Raw genomic sequence first — 18,461 nt, 5'->3', positions numbered from 1 at the left:
ACACACATTTATAAAAAAAAAAAAAAAAAAAAAAAAACCCATATTGTCCACATTTTTTTTTGCTTCACGGCTCTTCCTGATATAATTTTGTTTTAGCTTTATTTCATGGTAATTTTGTTTCTTTCTTCTCCTCCCCCATTAGCCTGTTAAAATTTTTTTTTTTTTTTTGTATTGTCTCTGTTTAAAGATTTTCTCCATATTTCTCCTTTCTTCTCCACGTGGTCCATATTCGGCGTCCTTTCAGATTTCGGATACATTATATATATATATTTTTTTAAAAAATATTTGGTATCTACTTTCGGTAGTGACGATGACAACGTTGCCTGCCTTCGCTGGGGACGTCCGGGTTTGATTTGCTCAACTCGAGTCTTATTTTGCGGCGAACAACGTGTCAGAGCAAACGAAGCTGCACATTTTATTCAGTGCCTTCCCCGCGTCATTGACTCCTGCGGTCAAGGACTTAATAACGGACACCCCGTTAAACTCCACTTACGATAGCATAAAACGGGAGGTGCTACTACGGACGTCCGTGTCGGCGGAAAAGCGTTTTCAAACGCTGGTCCATGACGAGCACTTAGGTGACCGCAGGCCGACGGAACTACTCCGTAGAATGAGGGAACTGGCAGAGGACGTCCCTCCTGACAGTGCCTTAATTAAGCAGCTCTTTTTCTCAAGGCTGCCGGCGCAGGTAAAGGCCATACTTGCGCCAATGTTTGAAAAACACACCGTCGATGTAGTAGCAGCATCGGCGGACAAGGTCATGGACTTTGTGAGGGGGCCTACCACCGCGGCGATTCCACAACAGCCTGCTGAGGTACCCGCAGGCACCGCAAATGTAAGACAGGATGCTACATCGGTGGCTATACTAACGGCCATCGAACGCCTCACTAGAGAGGTGAGCAAGCTCAATATGGGCAGGTTGCACTCACCCAGACGCCGCTACAAAAGCCGCTCATCTTCCCCGCACCACCGTCGCCGTGCAAACATGCCGGGACTATGTTTTTATGATAGTCGCTATGGCGCTGAAGCACGGAATTGTAAAATGCCCTGCACTTTTAACAACCAGGGAAACTAAATTGTGGAAAGACGAGCACGGCAAACTTTCCACAAAATGCAAATAACCGTGCCTATTTCGTCACTGACGTAAAATCTCAAGCACGTTGCTTGGTAGACACTGGCGCTGTTTGTAGTATATGGCCACTTAGGCTACTTAAAGAAAGGCCACCAGTGTCATTGATAACACTGCAAGCGGTGAACCATTCACCTATCCCCACGTACGGTCAAATTTCACGTTCTCTGGACTTGAATTTACGGAGAGACTTTACGTGGGTTTTCACTGTAGCAGATCTACCGTACCCCATACTAGGCGCGGATTTCTTGCATAATTTTAATTTAATGGTCGACATGCGCAGACGCCGGCTGATAGACGCTAGCACGGAACTTTCCGTCCCTGGCTCGTTATCTAATGCCCCATCTATCAGCCCGGTATTTTTCATTGCCGCTGCAAATGACCCATACCATGAGGTGCTACACTCCTACCCGGAGTTAACCAATTTAAATTTTGTGGTGAGCAAACCCACGCACACCACAAAACATCATATTGAGACCACAGGTGCTCCTGTGTTCTCACGCCCTCGTCGCCTTCCTGTGGATAAACTTAAAGCAGCGAAGGCAGAATTTAATCATATGCTACAGTTGGGAATTATACGCCCCTCGTCCAGTCCTTGGGCTTCCCCTCTGCATATGGTTCCAAAACGAGACGGAGATTGGCGTCCAACTGGGGACTATAGACGACTCAATGCCATGACGGTACCTGATCGTTACCCAATCCCGCATATTCAGGACTTTGCTTCCTCTCTGCATGGCTGTAAGACTTTCTCTAAGCTAGATCTGGTTAAGGCTTACCATCAGATCCCGGTGAATCCGGCCGACATACCCAAGACTGCGGTTACAACTCCATTTGGAGCGTTTGAATTTCTTACTATGCCTTTCGGCCTACGCAACGCTGCCAGTACTTTTCAGCGCTTTATGGATGAAGTAGTGCGTGATTTAGATTTCGTCTATAACTATATAGATGACATTCTCGTGGCTAGTGCCTCACCTGAGGAACACGTCACTCACCTCCGCCTACTTTTTGAACGGTTTCAGCAATACCAAGTGAGGATTAACCCTGGTAAATGCGTTTTCGGTGTTACGTCACTAGTTTTCCTGGGCCACATTATCAGCCCAGACGGTATATCTCCGTTGCCGGAAAAGGTGAAGGCTCTACAAGACCTTCAACCGCCCACTTCACTTCGCCAACTTAGGCACTTCCTTGGTCTGTTGAATTACTACAGACGCTTTATCCCACGCTGTGCGGATCTCTTAGCTCCTCTTTCCGACCTGTTACGTAACAGGAAGAAGAAAAACGAGCAGATCTCACTTAATGAGATCCAACTTAGAGCATTTGCTGAAGTGAAAAATAAACTAGCGACGACATCTTTGCTTGCACATCCTGTACCCGATGCCCAGTTTTCACTGGTCGTTGATGCATCGGGCACAGCTGTAGGTGCAGTGCTGCAACAGCAGCACCAACAACAGTTACAACCTCTTGCATACTTTTCGCGACAGCTGAAACCGGCCGAACAACGTTACAGCACGTTTGGCCGCGAACTATTGGCAATGTACCTCGCAGTGAAACACTTCCAACATTCACTCGAGGGCCGACAATTTGTGATCTACACCGATCACCGTCCGCTTACATACGCACTGCGTGCTAAGCCGGACAAATATTCTCCCCGCGAAACACGTCATTTGGACTTTGTTTCGCAGTTTACTAGTGATATCCGACATATCGCGGGTGAGCAGAACGCAGCAGCAGACGCATTGTCTCGCCTGCCCATCAATTCTCTGTCCTCACCATCGGATATCGATTTGCAACAGATGGCCTTAGACCAGCCAAGTCTGGACACGTTGGATCCATCGTCACCTGAATTCGGGACTTGCAAATTCGCATATCTGCCCGTGCCTACTTCTGACACGCAGATCATCTGTGACACCTCAACGGATTCACCTCGACCATTCGTTCCAACGACCCACCGTAGAGTTGTTTTCGACACTCTACACAACCTGGCACACCCCGGACGCAAAGCCACAGTAAAGCTGATTACAGCTAGATTTTTCTGGCCTAACATGAGGCGTGACATCATTGCTTGGTCACGTTCCTGTGTATCCTGCCAAAAATCAAAGGTGCACGAGCATATCCGCGCACCCCTTCGAACATTCAGCACCCCAGACGCTCGGTTTAGCCATGTTCACATTGACTTGGTTGGACCATGGCCGGTCAGTCAGGGATTCACTTATCTCCTGACCTGCATAGACCGTTTCACACGGTGGCCAGAAGCCATCCCACTTAGTGACATTTCGGCTGAATCTGTAGCGCGAGCCCTTATATCAGGCTGGATATCGCGCTACGGAGTTCCCACTACAATCACCACTGATCGTGGTGCACAATTCGAATCCCACCTATTCCGGGAACTGTCCAAGATCTTCGGGATCACTCGCATTCGGACAACAAGCTATCACCCTGCTTCAAATGGGATGATAGAACGCTTCCATCGCCAATTGAAAGCTGCATTACGCGCTTACCCTGATCAACAGCGATGGAGCGAGTACATACCGGTCATCCTTCTTGGCTGTCGGGCATCAATCAAGGAGGACCTGGGATATTCCGCAGCCGAACTGGTCTATGGAGCACCTCTATCGTTGCCAGGTCAGATGCTGACCCCGATAGAGGATATATCAACTGACACAGCTCTATATGTCAACAGACTACGAGCTTATCTCAGTAAGCTACCGCCGATGCACCCTAGGGAACAGACCATTAAATCTTTGGTTCCGAAGGACATAGCGACATGGACTCACGTGTTCCTTAGAAAGGACGCAGTAAAAGCCCCCCTAACTCCACCTTACACTGGCCCTTATCGCGTGCTTTCACGCACTGATAAAACTTTTATCCTAGACATTAGTGGTAAAAAAGAGACAGTATCGGTAGATAGGGTAAAAAGAGCCTTTCTGGACACATTAACACCTGAGCCACACATTCCTCCAACATACACACAGCATAATCATACACCTGAGGTAAATGTTCCACGTGAGAACAATTATGTGACCACTACACGTAGTGGTCGACGGGTACATTGGCCGAAGAGACTTTGCAAAACAGTGTATTTCTGTTGAAAAAGAACATTTTTTCTTCTCTCCTTTTTAGAGCAGAACGTTTTCTGCAAATATTCCAACTTTTCACAGAAAAGTAAGAACATTTTTTTCTGCAAGAAAATAACCTAAAGAGACGGACATTTCTTATTGTATTTTTCTTTCTGCTATTTGTTATGCTACCTTTCTCTCTGTCGGCTTTCAGCCTAAGCAGGGGGTTATGTAGCAGACACAAATGGACCCCTTTTCTTCTCGCGCATTCGCTTCCTCTGAGTGAGTGATGAGGCGCTAGACTGTCCAATCTGAGGACTTGCGCACGAATACAAATTGACCCCTAGGGACCAGACAGCTTCCGGTCCCAGAAGAAAACTCTCTCTTACGCTACCAGCCTTCGTCGGTGCTAGACGCCTGTTCTCTTCGCTGCTCCTACTAAAGGTATTGACGACAGCCGCGGGTTGTAACTACCTCGTAAGGCAGTGGAGACCCGACTCTACTTTCTTCCTTCAGTACGCTTTGCAAATAAACCTTTCCCTTGTTAAGTTGAAGAAGTTGTTTGTCATTGTTCATAGAATTGTGTTATTTTATTTTATTAGGGAAATTCCCTAAAATTGTGTCCACCTAGATGAAAGCGATCCTTTCTCTTCGAATGCCTCTCTGTCTCTCTCTCTGTCTCTGTCTCTGTCTCTGTCTCTGTCTCTCTCTCTCTCTCTCTCTCTCTCTCTCTCTCTCTCTCTCTCTCTCTCTTCACATGTACGGGTATTTGATTCCAACCGATGAAAGGGTGATAGTATTTATTTTAGCTCTGATTGTGTGTTCTTTTGTTTTTAACACAATTCTTTTACGACGTATGGTAGCGTCTATGACGTCAGGATACACGCGATCAACATTGACGTTAAAACGAGACTTACATCATCATCATTATCATCACCATTATTAACTTCTAGTTCCGGCATAAATTTTAAGTGGAAATATTTCTTGTCCGTTCAGCATTCTACTGGATCATGTTTCGTCTTTATAACTGCGGAAAAGTACTGTTCTTGGTTTTCGTTGTCTACTACGCTGGTTTCGGATATGCTGCATTCTCTAAACTCCTAACACAAGAAGTCGTCGCGGTACGTACCATGTTTAACGTAGGTATAAACTGTATAGAGAAAGAATACAGGGAAATAATGACTGGTAAAATGCCTAGGAGTTCATGGAAGCCCAGTTTTATTCACACGGACTGTGTCGATAGATCGTTACGATATTTTACCGTCAGCCCGGTGAGAGACAGCTACGTCAATATAACCATAAATTGTATTAAATACTGTTCATCATATAAGCCAACGGGAACCAGTCTGACCGTCACATACAGCTGTCCGGACAAAGGAAAAAAGATATTGGTGAACAAATTCAGAGCAGTTGACTGCATGCTCCCTTACAAGACTTCGCATACACAGTATTACTGTGAAGCAAGGTATTACCCTCCGTGCAACATTAGGATTTCAGCGTATCAAACCACGTGGTTCATAACTATACCTCCTGAGTTTATCCGTAAAGAGTCTCCCGCTCTTCTGAAATACAACTTTGCATTACGACTCGAGAAAGCTCGATATTCAAGTAGTATGAACGAGTATCGCTTCGATGTTCCTATACAGTTTATGCCGTATGCTTTAAATGATCGTTGCAAAATCCAACCCGACGTCGGCATGTCAGCTGCGACGTGGTTTTCTGTTGACTGCTCTGACCTATCCGAGTTTACCCGGAAGGGGCAATTCTACTATAGCCTCTATTTCAATCAACCGGTACCAAAGACAACCAAATACGTCCTTGCTAAGTAGCCGTTGACGCGAGAACTGAACATTGATTTCCAGTTACCCAAATCAAGCCAGTCGATCAAGACAGAAGTAAGTTTATACGTGTTCATTCAGGAGTCAGGTGCTGCGTGTTTTGAGACGAAAGCTCTGTTCGTTATAACTGCGCTGCCATTTTTCGAAGCTAAATCTCTAGACGCTGAAATCAGCTCTTTCCTGAACAGAGACCGGAGAATAAATTTTCAAGTAACGTCTTCATTGGTTCAAGCTATAAACGAATTTAGCAAAAATAATATTACGATGACCAATATATTTTCTGCGTCTGAACTAGGTTTTAGACTTGATAGAAATGCTCGGAGGCGTCAGAAGATGCTTGAATTAATGGTGAATTTGAAACCAGTCAATGAGACACAGTATGACAAACTGGTAAAATTGGTTAATAATTTGATTCATACGCGTAACGAGACGACACTGTCCGCCTATACATCGGCTAGCGTCCTCTACAATAAGCTGGCCGTGAAACTGGCGAATAGGTCCTCGCCACTTAGCGCAAAAGGTTTCGCTGAAAATATCATCAAAGGTATCGGGTCTCTATTGAACATTATCTCAGAAGAGGGTGTAGCCCTAGCGAGCAAAGCTAACAACACTATCAAGTCTTCATTCGCCGATACAGCTACTGCGCTTATGACAACCGCAACAATAATTGACCAGGGACTTTTTAAGGTCAATAATTTTTCATCTGGATACGAAACACTTAAAGTAAAAGACATACTATTCAGTTTAAAAACATCAAACTCGAATGAAATTTGTAAAAATCCAATGAAAACGCCGTTGTTGTCGCAGTCTAAATTAATTACTGCCACTTTTTCATGCGTTCATTTTGCATCGCACAATGTAAATCCGTTGGCGATATCTTCATTATATACACTAAAAAACCCTTTTGCAATTTTCGACTCGTCTGAGAAAATGAATTTCCCCATTCTATCGGTGAACATATTTGACGAAAAATTAAATAAAATGGGGGTAAAATCAGTGGCTGTTAAATATTCCGAACCGAAAACAAGGTTTCATATTGAATGGGTAACTCAAACATTGAGGTTCGTTTCTCATTTACAAAGAACTTACCTCATTCCAAAGTTCGACAAGTATTTTTCGATTCCATTAATTGAAGTCACAAGTCCGGCTACCAGTTTGCGGCAAGTGTTTATAAATGTAATCGGGGGGCCATTTGAACTGGACATCATTGTGCAGCATGAACAGAGACCGACATACAACCAACTGATAACAAATAGCTTCAAAAGAAACGTAGACAGCAAAGTCCTTACCAACAATAACCAGAACTATTCAGTCATCATACCAAGCAAAAATGAAAGAAATGAGACGTATTATATCATAGTAGTGCCACTTCAAAAATATACAAAAGAAAATGTTTTGCCATACGTAAGCACTATACGGAGCAATATTATTCTCGTAGATATACAGATCAGCATGTTAGCGAAATCCTGTTTCCAATGGGATCTTCAACAGAGTCTGTGGTCGACCAGTAATTGTATACCAATATTTGAAGCTTCCGACGACGTTAATAACGTCAGTTGCAAATGTAACCATCTTTCAATAATGACTGCGAATCTTTTTGTGCCACAAAATTTGTTCAGCCCGATCGAGGATCTTCATCTCGATCAATTATTTGAAAATCCCATCATCTTCGCAACGATGATCTACATCTGGACGATTTACGCCTTTCTCTTCTATTGGTGCTACCGGAAGGACCAGGTGAACACGTTCCTTTCCACTATTACCGCTTTAGCCGACGATCTAACCAAACACATTTATTTCATAGGAGTACGCACAAGATGGTTGCCGCGAGCTGGTACGACTGCTAGGGTGTTTCTTATCCTGTTTGGCTCAGAGGGCAACAGCACTGTGTACTATCTAAGAGACATGTATAAAGCTTGTTTCCGAGCGGGCGACGAAAGCTGGTTCTTATTGACTACCGAAAAGAGCATCGGTGAGCTGCAGAGTGTGTCTCTTTGGCATGATAATTCCGGCACAAGTCCGGACTGGAAGCTTGACCACGTGATAGTACAAGACTTCCAGACCAAAAATATCTGGGTACTTCTCTGTACTGACTGGATTTCACTAGAAAAGGGATTGAAATCGCGTTATGTACTTCTCGTGCCGCTAACCCTGGAACAATTACGATCGAAGCGGTCGTATTACTTCCGCTCAAAAATTGTCAGATGTTTCCGTAATTCGCACGAGTGGCTGGGTGCTTTGTTAAAAACGCCAACCAATAGATTCACGCATACACAGCGTCTTATGTGCACTTTTAACCTGATTCTATCTATCATGCTTGGGAATATTCTGTTTTATGGAATCCCAACGGATGATCCCGGGGATCAGAGCCTAACCGGCGTATCTGTGAAAGCATTGGTGATCAGCATTGAGACGTCTTTGGTTATCATTCCTATCGGGTTTATCCTCACAAAATTGTTCTCCTGGATTCGACCCCGATTTACCGACAATATTACAGAAATTGATGACACATATGAGAATTTGAAAAGTACGTCAAAACAAAAATATCGTCACAACAGGCAGCAGATAGCAAGGATCGGTCTAAAAAAGGCAGGTGCGAGTATCAAGAAATATCTAGATTGGTTTGTATCCAACACACCTCCGTCTGGTTTCCTACCGTGGTGGTTTATTTATATAACATGGATTATTAACACAGTATACTGCTTGATATGTACTTACTTTACCATACTCTACGGTCTAAAATACGGACTCCAGGCAAGTTTAGACTGGCTACTTTCGTTTTTTCTCACTTTATTCCTGTCTATTATTATTGTTCAACCGCTTGTGATTGTTGTGAGAGCTCTTCTGTCGGTCGCCTTCCTCTTAGAACGAATCAAACTCGACCATTTCGGTTTAAAAATAAGAGGTGTGAGCGACGATGAATTTTTGGAAAGGGTATGCGAACATTGCAATTTTCAAGAGGAGTATAAATCCTTCATACCGAGTCAGTGCGGACAACGTTTGACAATGAAGATGACCACTACTGAACAATAGAAACATCAGCTAAGTGGACGTTTATTACATACGTGAACAAATATGGCTCGTTTGGTCACCCAATAATCTTGGCTCAAATCTTTGAACCGGTAAAAAAGTGAGTTTGTGTAACGATTGGAATATTTAAACAATAAAATAAACATGTAACATACAAAATAAATCTTGTTCACACACACACACACACACACACACACACACACACACACACACACACACACACACACACATGTATATATATGTATGTATATATATGTATGTATATATATATATGTATATATATGTATATATACATATGTATATGTATATATACATATATATATATATATGTATATATGTATATACATACGTATATATATATATATATATATATATATATATATATATATATATATATATGTGTATATATATATTAGTCATGGGACGATTCCAATATTTTTCCCGATTCCGATACAGTTACTGAGTCCGTACTAAATTCCCGATTCCGATACAATTACTGCTTCCGATTCCAATTCTTTATAAATCTCTAAATACTTAACAATGAAATGGGTATTTTCTTTCGGTTACCGTAAAAATACGTGTTAAATGCGGATACATTTTTCAAACTCACTTGTGAGTTTTTACTTGGAGTTATGTATAGGTTTTAGTCTTATTGGAATTTGAAATCAATAAATATTTATTAGTTGATCATTACTACCACCAATGAGAGATTTTTCAAAAATAAAATCAAATTAAAGAATATAATTAAAGGAATCGTTTTGGGCGTCGGAAAATAGGCACAAAGTTTTCCAATTCCGATTCCCCCAAAATTCCGATTTTTCTGATTCCCAATTCGGATAATTGTCATAGTACTAATATATATATATATATATATATATATATATATATATATATATATATATATTAAGAGGTATATTTGGTTAAAAAAAAAAAAAAAAAAAACTGTAAAAAAAAAAAAAAGTGCTTAAAACCTAAGTAGGGCTAAATATGGTTTTATTATTTCAACCTCGGATTTTTTTTTTTTTTTTTTGCTTAAATCATTACAAATTGTTTCAATCGACAGGACAATAATATTATCCTGCCGATCTCTTCAGATAATTCAAGTCCAAATCAGCAGGATATTATTGTCCTGTCGATGGAAACAATTTGTAATGATTTAAGAAAAAGAAAAAAGAAAAACAAAAAACAGAGGTTGTAATAATATATATATTTGTGTGTGTGTGTGTGTGTGTGTGTGTGTGTGTGTGTGTGTGTGTGTGTGTGTGTGTGTGTGTGTGTGTGTGTGAAGATTTTTGTTCCTTAGAAGCGCTGGTTGAGTTTGAATAAAATAAATACGTATTAGATACGTTTGAAGCCAAAACAATGCATTATTACAAAATAAATAGACATTTATTTTGTTTGAAATTTAGGTACTAGTGCAGAGAGTGATCCGGACGTAAATAATAACGTTATTATTTAAAAGGCCATTCTTAACATGGGTAGGGTGTTTTGTACCTACCTATTCTATACTTTAACCTTACAACTGAATAAAAAAAAACATACCATAAAACTTTAATTAAACTTGTAAATACGATTTAAACAATAGCGCGGATCAGTAAGTGCACTAGCACCGAAATTTATATTGAAGTTCATAAATATATTTCGAAGCAAAGCCTCATCTTCAGTATGTCTGTCTTTCTTTTTTTTTTTTTTTTGCCATGTTGTTGTTGCAGCAGATAATAAGAAAGTATAAGTCCGTTTGTTGTTTTTACGGTAGTTTTTTTAAATCTCGGAACGGTGCGTTTGGTCACACGGGATTCACGTTAAGATTTTTGTAAAGGGATCATCAGTTGTTTACCATGAAACACTATTTTGCGGATTTAAAAACAAAACAGTATATTAAATCATGCTCCCATCAGTGTAGATCAAAGACCACCACTCTGCAAACACATGAACAAAAATATTTTTGATGCTAGATCCAGTTTTCTCCTTCAGATAAATTAGGCTAACCAATTAATGTCATTTAAAAATGTATTTCTTAACTGTGCTACCCGCCCCTTCTTCCACAAGTTAATGTGCTTAATTAATTAATTAATTTATATAGTGTTTGAGTACTTAATTAATTTAACTTTAATTTGTTTAATTACTTAATTAATTAATTTATATAGTGTTTGAGTACTTAATTAATTTAACTTTAATTTGTTTAATTACTTAATTAATTAATTTATATAGTGTTTGATTATTTAATTAATTTAACTTTAATTTGTTTAATTACTTAATTAATTAATTTATATAGTGTTTGATTATTTAATTAATTTAACTTTAATTTGTTTAATTACTTAATTAATTAATTTATATAGTGTTTGATTATTTAATTAATTTAACTTTAATTTGTTTAATTACTTAATTAATTAATTTATATAGTGTTTGATTATTTAATTAATTTAACTTTAATTTGTTTAATTACTTAATTAATTAATTTATATAGTGTTTGAGTACTTAATTAATTTAACTTTAATTTGTTTAATTACTTAATTAATTAATTTATATAGTGTTTGATTATTTAATTAATTTAACTTTAATTTGTTTAATTACTTAATTAATTAATTTATATAGTGTTTGAGTACTTAATTAATTTAACTTTAATTTGTTTAATTACTTAATTAATTAATTTATATAGTGTTTGATTATTTAATTAATTTAACTTTAATTTGTTTAATTACTTAATTAATTAATTTATATAGTGTTTGATTATTTAATTAATTTAACTTTAATTTGTTTAATTACTTAATTAATTAATTTATATAGTGTTTGATTATTTAATTAATTTAACTTTAATTTGTTTAATTACTTAATTAATTAATTTATATAGTGTTTGAGTACTTAATTAATTTAACTTTAATTTGTTTAGTTACTTAATTAATTAATTTATATAGTGTTTGATTATTTAATTAATTTAACTTTAATTTGTTTAATTACTTAATTAATTAATTTATATAGTGTTTGAGTACTTAATTAATTTAACTTTAATTTGTTTAATTACTTAATTAATTAATTTATATAGTGTTTGATTGAATCCATTCTATTACTTATCACCCTCTTTTCTATGTTATTAGTATTATTTTTATATATTTACATTCTCTATAATCATTAGTTATCTACTATATAATAAAACTAGCGGGGGTACCCGGCGTGGCCCGGGTGTTTGTAGGTGTGTGTTGTGGGGTGTGTGATCAAAACAACCCTGTTAAAAAAAAAAAAAACGTTTGCTGGGTGTTTGGAGGTGTAAAAGAAAAAAAAAAGTTTTAGTAGGAAAGTAGGCTTGAACCTCGAGCCTTTGACGTGGAGATGGAAACGTAATGGAAAAAAAACCCCTGGGACCTAGCAATCTCAGCCACGAGAGAAGAGGAATGGAAAACCTCTTAATTTAACGTTTATAAAATGAAATTAACAGGTGCGAGAACCTTAAGTCGCGTGATGTTTGAACTTGAAACATGACGCGGCTGCAAGCCAGTTTTCGCTTGTTTTATACTGAAAAGCGAAAGATACACGGAACGCTCTAAAAATCTAGAAAAAAATAGCGCGTGAAAGTCGGGAAAATTAAATAGACAGACGACCCCCGTTCGTAACTCACATATATTATCATTTATACGTGATATAAAAAGTTTTAAGAAGGAATGAGCCGACCGAACAGTTCAGCGAAAAAAGCCTTTTACAGACATACAAAAAAAGGGAACATACATACATGCATACATACATACATACATACATACATACATACGTACACACATTTTCGCTTTCATATATATAGAAGACTAGCGGGGGTACCCGGCGTTGCCCGGGTGTTTGTAGGTGTGTGTGTTTTTGGGTAAATGAAAAGAAAAATCATTTGTTGTTAAAAAAAAAAAACGAAGCCTTGACGTTGGAAAATAGTAAAGTTAACATTTTCTGCAGGACAATTTTTAATGAGATCAATAACCCGGTTTGTTTGTTTTTACATAACTTTGGGGAAAACCAGCTCCCTGTTTATTAGGGGGAGTGTCTCGTCTCGAAATGAAAGCAACCGTCTTATATGACGAAGCCAACATTGACCAAACGTTACATCGCTTTCTAGCCGTGGGCCAGGGATTCGAACCGAGTTTCGCTTTTTTTATACCGAAAAACGAAAGCAATACGTGCCTATCCGAAAATGTCGAATATTTAACGTTTCAAAGTCGGGCAAATTAAACAGAGAGCCCCCCCCCTGTTAAGGCGTAGATATTATCATTTAGACGTGATATAAAAATTTTAAAAAGTGAGCGACGGCCTTGAGAATCCGCCGGAAAAAAAGAATTTTGAAGACATACGCAAAAAGCGAATATACATACATACACACATTTTCGCTTTTATATATATAGATGATTAAAATACCGTAGGTTTGCAACAGCTTATATCACATACAAATTTATTATGTGTAGATTATTAGCCACTAACTTATGTAACTTTAAAACGCCATTTTAGACACATTTAGTCGTTATAATAAAATTTTACATTAAAGCTACTGACGCCTGAGGGTGTCCTGTACCTCTATAGGGCCACCATTCGCCCATGTATGGAGTATTGTTGTCATATTTGGGCCGGTGCATCTGCTATTAGTCTCTCACTACTAGACAAGCTTCGGGGGAGGGTCGCCAGCCTGGTAGGCCCTGAGCTGTCACCCAAGCTTCAGCCTCTGTCCCATCGACGCAATGTGGCATCCCTCTGCCTGTTCTACAAGTACTTTAACGATGAATGTTCTGACGAGTTGCAACCACTTGTACCCCCTCTATGTAAATACCCCCGACAAACCCGACAAGTAGTAAAATCCCACCCCTTCATAGTAGAGATCCCTAGATGTAAGAGAGCCTTCTACTCCAGTAGTTTCTTCCCCAGAACCGCTAGACTTTGGAACTCCCTGCCAGATTCCTGCTTCCCAAACTGTACTGACATGCGGAGGTTCAGGTGTGGCGTGAACCGACATCTTCCTGTCCAACTCCCCACCTAGTACCCCTGTAGCCTGTGTCCCTAATAGTACATCAAAGTGGCAATGTGCCGTATTAGGGGTGAAAATGTAATAAAGATTTTTTTTTAGTCCTCTTACCGCCCCCACTCATCGCCAGGGCTATATACACACCTCTTAACTATCCCCCCCCGACACCCTTTGTAACTGGTTCATAAACTTCTATACATACCATTATCTTTCAAGTTACCGATTAAAAAATAATAATTTCTCCCTTAGAAATTTCCGGCTGTTTTCATTCGCTGAGAACTGACAGATCCATTATTCGGAAATAAACAACTTATTCAAAAAACGAACACGTCGGACTTTCGCAAACATGGCGTCTCCTTCAATATGAAGCAATCGTTTTATAAATATTAAACCAAGTACAAAAAATCTTATCCGTTCATAATCTTAATTTTACGTATTAATACCCTTACTGTTACCCACACGGACATTGTCAACATGAAACTAATACCCTTAACAACAAACACAATTGATATTTACGGTTAGCATTATTATTATTTTTTTTTTTTTGATTCTCGGTACTAAACAGTGAACGATGCTATTTTTTGTTTTTTATTTATTTTAGTTTGTTTTATAACGGATCCTCCACTTTTCTGTTTTTTTTCTTTACTTTTATTGCTTTGAATTTTTCCAGTACTCACCCTGAAAAAAAAAACAATAAAAAATTACGTTAGCATTGTTTCTTTTCTTTACACAGTTAACTATACTGTTTAACTCTAACCGTAAATCATAACTGTAAATTGACATTTTATGTACTTTAAAATCTCCTTATGTGTGATTTTCTAGCCTTTAAACTGCAACACCTTACTATTTTCAGAGTGTGTGCGCGTTTGTGTGAGGGTGCGCATGTGTGAGTGCATGTGCATTTGTGTGAATGTGTGTGTGCGTGTGTATGTGTGAGTGTGAGTGCATGACTTTATGCGTGTGTGCGTGAGTTTAGTTGTGCATGTGTACGTCCGTGCATTTCTGCATGTGTGCATGTGTGTGTGTGCGTGTTTGTGTTTATTTTGTGTGCATGTGCTTTCCGTGTCTGCGTGAGTGTGTTTGTGCATGTGCGTGTTTGTGTATGCATCCATTTGTTTTTGCGCGCGGTCGTGTGTGTGTGTGTGTGTGTGTGTTTGTGTTTTGGGGCGCATGTGTGTGTGTGTGTTTGTGTTTTGGGGCGCATGTGTGTGTTTATTTACTTTTTCATGAACCATCCTGAAACTCTTTAAGCTTCAAGTTAGGTATCATCTATCTTCCCAGTAAAAAATAACAATAATTATATTGTTGAAGCCATTTATTTTTTTTATATAAAGCATTTGGTCTTTTTTTAAAAAAGGGCTTTCGGAGTCCTTAACCTTACTCACGGAGCCCCAGAGATATGTAGAGCCCACTTTGGGAAACCTTGATCTAAAAGAGGATGAAGGTTGACTGACATTGCCTTGTTGTTAATGCAGTGGAATGTTTGTCTCGACTTGTCTCGCCGGTGAGCAATCAAGACGCAAGTCAATTAAATAAAAGTCTTTGTACATATGTGTATCTAGTTTTCATCCTTTGGTCGTCGCTTTTACCATGTGTCCGTTTCTTGCATCGCCTAGTGGCTTCTGATGTTTTATTGCTCAAGACGAATAAAATCATACATGGAAACACAAGGAGATTTGTTGCAATTTAAAGGTTTTATTAGGAAATAAATACATTCACAGAAAGGGAGAGGTTACTTGTGCAGAATTTGAACCAGACACAACTAACTAGCCGCTCTGCTCTGCTCGGAACATAATGCCAACCGGGAACCGCCGGCTTTGACCGAGCGTAGCCGAACAATGCTACTCAAGGAAAATACCGAAGAAAACATTTAAACAAAAATTGAACAAAACTAATAAGATACCCAATTTTTGTCTTTCATATTTTTTTTTTAACAAAAGTTTTTAAAAAAGCAACCTTTTTTTGTTTTTTAATGTATTTTTCTATATTTTCTTTATTTTTTAAACTAATTCAAAATAAACTGTTTTTTTTAAATTATTTTTTTCTTTTCATGAACAATTTTTTTTTTCTTCTAATATTTCCCCCAAAGATCGTCTGCTCCTTTTCAACGCATTGATTAGCTGATCGGCATCTTACATCAGATTACAGTCAAACCCGTACGCATGACGTAATGTTCCGAGCAAAGCCGAGCGGGTTCTTAGTTATGCCTGGTTCAAATTCTGCACAAGTACTGGGAAAAGATAAAAAGAATTTCGTTCTTATAAATCATACGCTAAATTAAATTCCTCGTACTTAATTTCCTCACTAATTAAGAATTTGGTCGACGAGCGAACGGTTGGTGCTTACATTGTGAATACGTGTGGCCCGGTTGCTTCCTTACCGTTAACTGGTGAAAACTCTGTTCAACACGTGACACAATCCTGCTTCTCGCGTTGTTTTGTTTAAGGAAATAGCCCTTGACCTTTATTGCCTAACTCGCTGGTTGCACTGAGTTTATTTCCGTTCACTGCCAGGTCGTTCTGACATGCAGTGCGCCCAATGACACGCTATCAAAATTCGTACCAAATGACTTAATAGAGCTCCAATATATAACACATTCATCTTCATCTTATTTGTCAGCTGTCCCCAATTAGCAGTGTTTTCCCCCAATATTATATTAATATAAAAATGAATAGATACATATAGATATAGTTTTTTTTCTCTCCTTTCACTCTTCTTTTCCACCTTATGTTTTCTCTTCTTTCTTTTATTCTTCTCACACTCTCTTTTCCATCTTCTCTTTTCTCTCCTTTTCTTTTTCTCTTCTCTTGCTCTCCTTTCTTTTTCTCTTCTCTCACTCTTTTTCCGTCTTCTCTTTTCTCTTCTCTGTTTTTCCTTTCTCTCACTCTCCTTTTCCATCTGAAAACGAAGATCGTTAAATATCTTTCTCGTTGGCGATAACATGTGTTACCCCCCCCCCAATTATTTCACAATTTAGAGAGAGGGATTTTTCGTGTATACATTTTATGTAAAGGTACAATTAAAAAGAAAAAAAAGCCAAATACAATTTTTTAAGGCTTCAAAAAGGTCAATTTTGCGACATTTGGCCTAGAAAAAGACCAATCTGGCAACCCTGAATTGTAACCCACAATTTAGAAATCTATTCTCACCAATAGTTTAGTTTCTACTTTATCGTTTTTAGCTTTCGACTTTATTATTATTATTATTATTATTATTATTATTATTATTATTATTATTATTATTAATTGTTATTATTATTATTATTATTATTATTATTATTATTATTAATTGTTATTAATTGTAATTTCGTATGTTTTTATTTTGTTCTTTCTTTGCAGTTTCGGCTTTGGCCGGTGACTTATCTTCCACCCACTATACTTGTTGCATAGAGGATTTCATATTGGGTAAACGGCGCTGATGAGGGGGAGATGGAAGAGAGAAGTGACATTTATAACATTTTACAGTTTGTGGTTTCTTATAACATATCTCGTAGGAGAGTTGAGGGAGGGTGATCGGTTCTTATATCACAAGGAGAGGGGACAACTCATTACTTAGATGGAGAGGGGGAAACATTTCTTAGATGGAGAGGGAGACACATTACTTAGATGAGTTATACACAAAGTTCATTAAAGATGAGTGGGAACAAAGTTCATTAATAACAATGATTTCACATTACCTTCGATTTGGTAAAATGATTACACGGAGATGGCAGTTATAAAAATATGAGATGTTCTTTTATTCCATTCAACCGGTCGCAATGACGATGACATCCAAGAATTCAAAGTCGACTACATGCTTAAAGGTTTTCTCTTCGCTTCCAAAGTGACCCTCCTCATGTCAATTCTGTCTCCTATCTTCGTCTCCAACTCTGTCTACCCGTCTGTCAATCTCATTAAAACTAGCAAACTATATTGAGAATTCATTTTCTGCTATGAGGTCATGTATGACTTCAAAACGTGTCACACACACGTGGAAACTCACGTGGCATAAACATGCGTGGTTCGCACATGTCCAAACCATTTCTGCAGACAAAGAATTCTTACTAACCTATTTTTCGACCTAACTTATTTTTCAATATGTTTTTAACTTGCTATTGTTCGTTCTTCTCGGTGACCTTATTTTAATACAGTTTTCATAAAAAGAATTGAACAATAAAAATTCCTTTTACAACAATATATGTAAATTATTTTATGTGAAACTGAACAATGCGAATTCCTTTCTGAATCTATTTTCAAACCTTGCTCACAAGGTTCGAATCTCGGTCTATCTAATGTTTTTCTTGCTTGTAACATACTCCCACACGAATTTATTGTTCCAAAGAATTTTCGGTCAAAATGCCAATGTATTCAACACCTATTTTTCAAAAATTGATTTTTACGGGTATTCGGATCTGTTTTGGAGGAATATCACATTCAAAATTA

General features: G+C 38.2%; 1 protein-coding gene across 1 annotated transcript; it reads left to right on the top strand.

The window, feature by feature from the left end:
• Positions 1-6,285: 6,285 nt before the first annotated feature.
• On the top strand, positions 6,286-18,160 carry LOC145298045 (uncharacterized). Its single transcript, XM_080144292.1, has 2 exons — positions 6,286-9,153; positions 17,379-18,160. The coding sequence occupies exon 1, from the start codon at positions 6,288-6,290 to the stop codon at positions 9,054-9,056; it is 2,769 nt and encodes a 922-aa protein (XP_080000418.1). The 5' UTR covers positions 6,286-6,287; the 3' UTR covers positions 9,057-9,153; positions 17,379-18,160.
• Positions 18,161-18,461: the final 301 nt, after the last annotated feature.

The sequence above is a fragment of the Euprymna scolopes genome, chromosome 2 (assembly GCF_053919585.1).
Source record: "Euprymna scolopes isolate OS-2025 chromosome 2, ASM5391958v1, whole genome shotgun sequence".
NCBI classification, from domain to species: domain Eukaryota; kingdom Metazoa; phylum Mollusca; class Cephalopoda; order Sepiida; family Sepiolidae; genus Euprymna; species Euprymna scolopes.
This window is presented reverse-complemented; position numbering and strand designations above follow the sequence as displayed.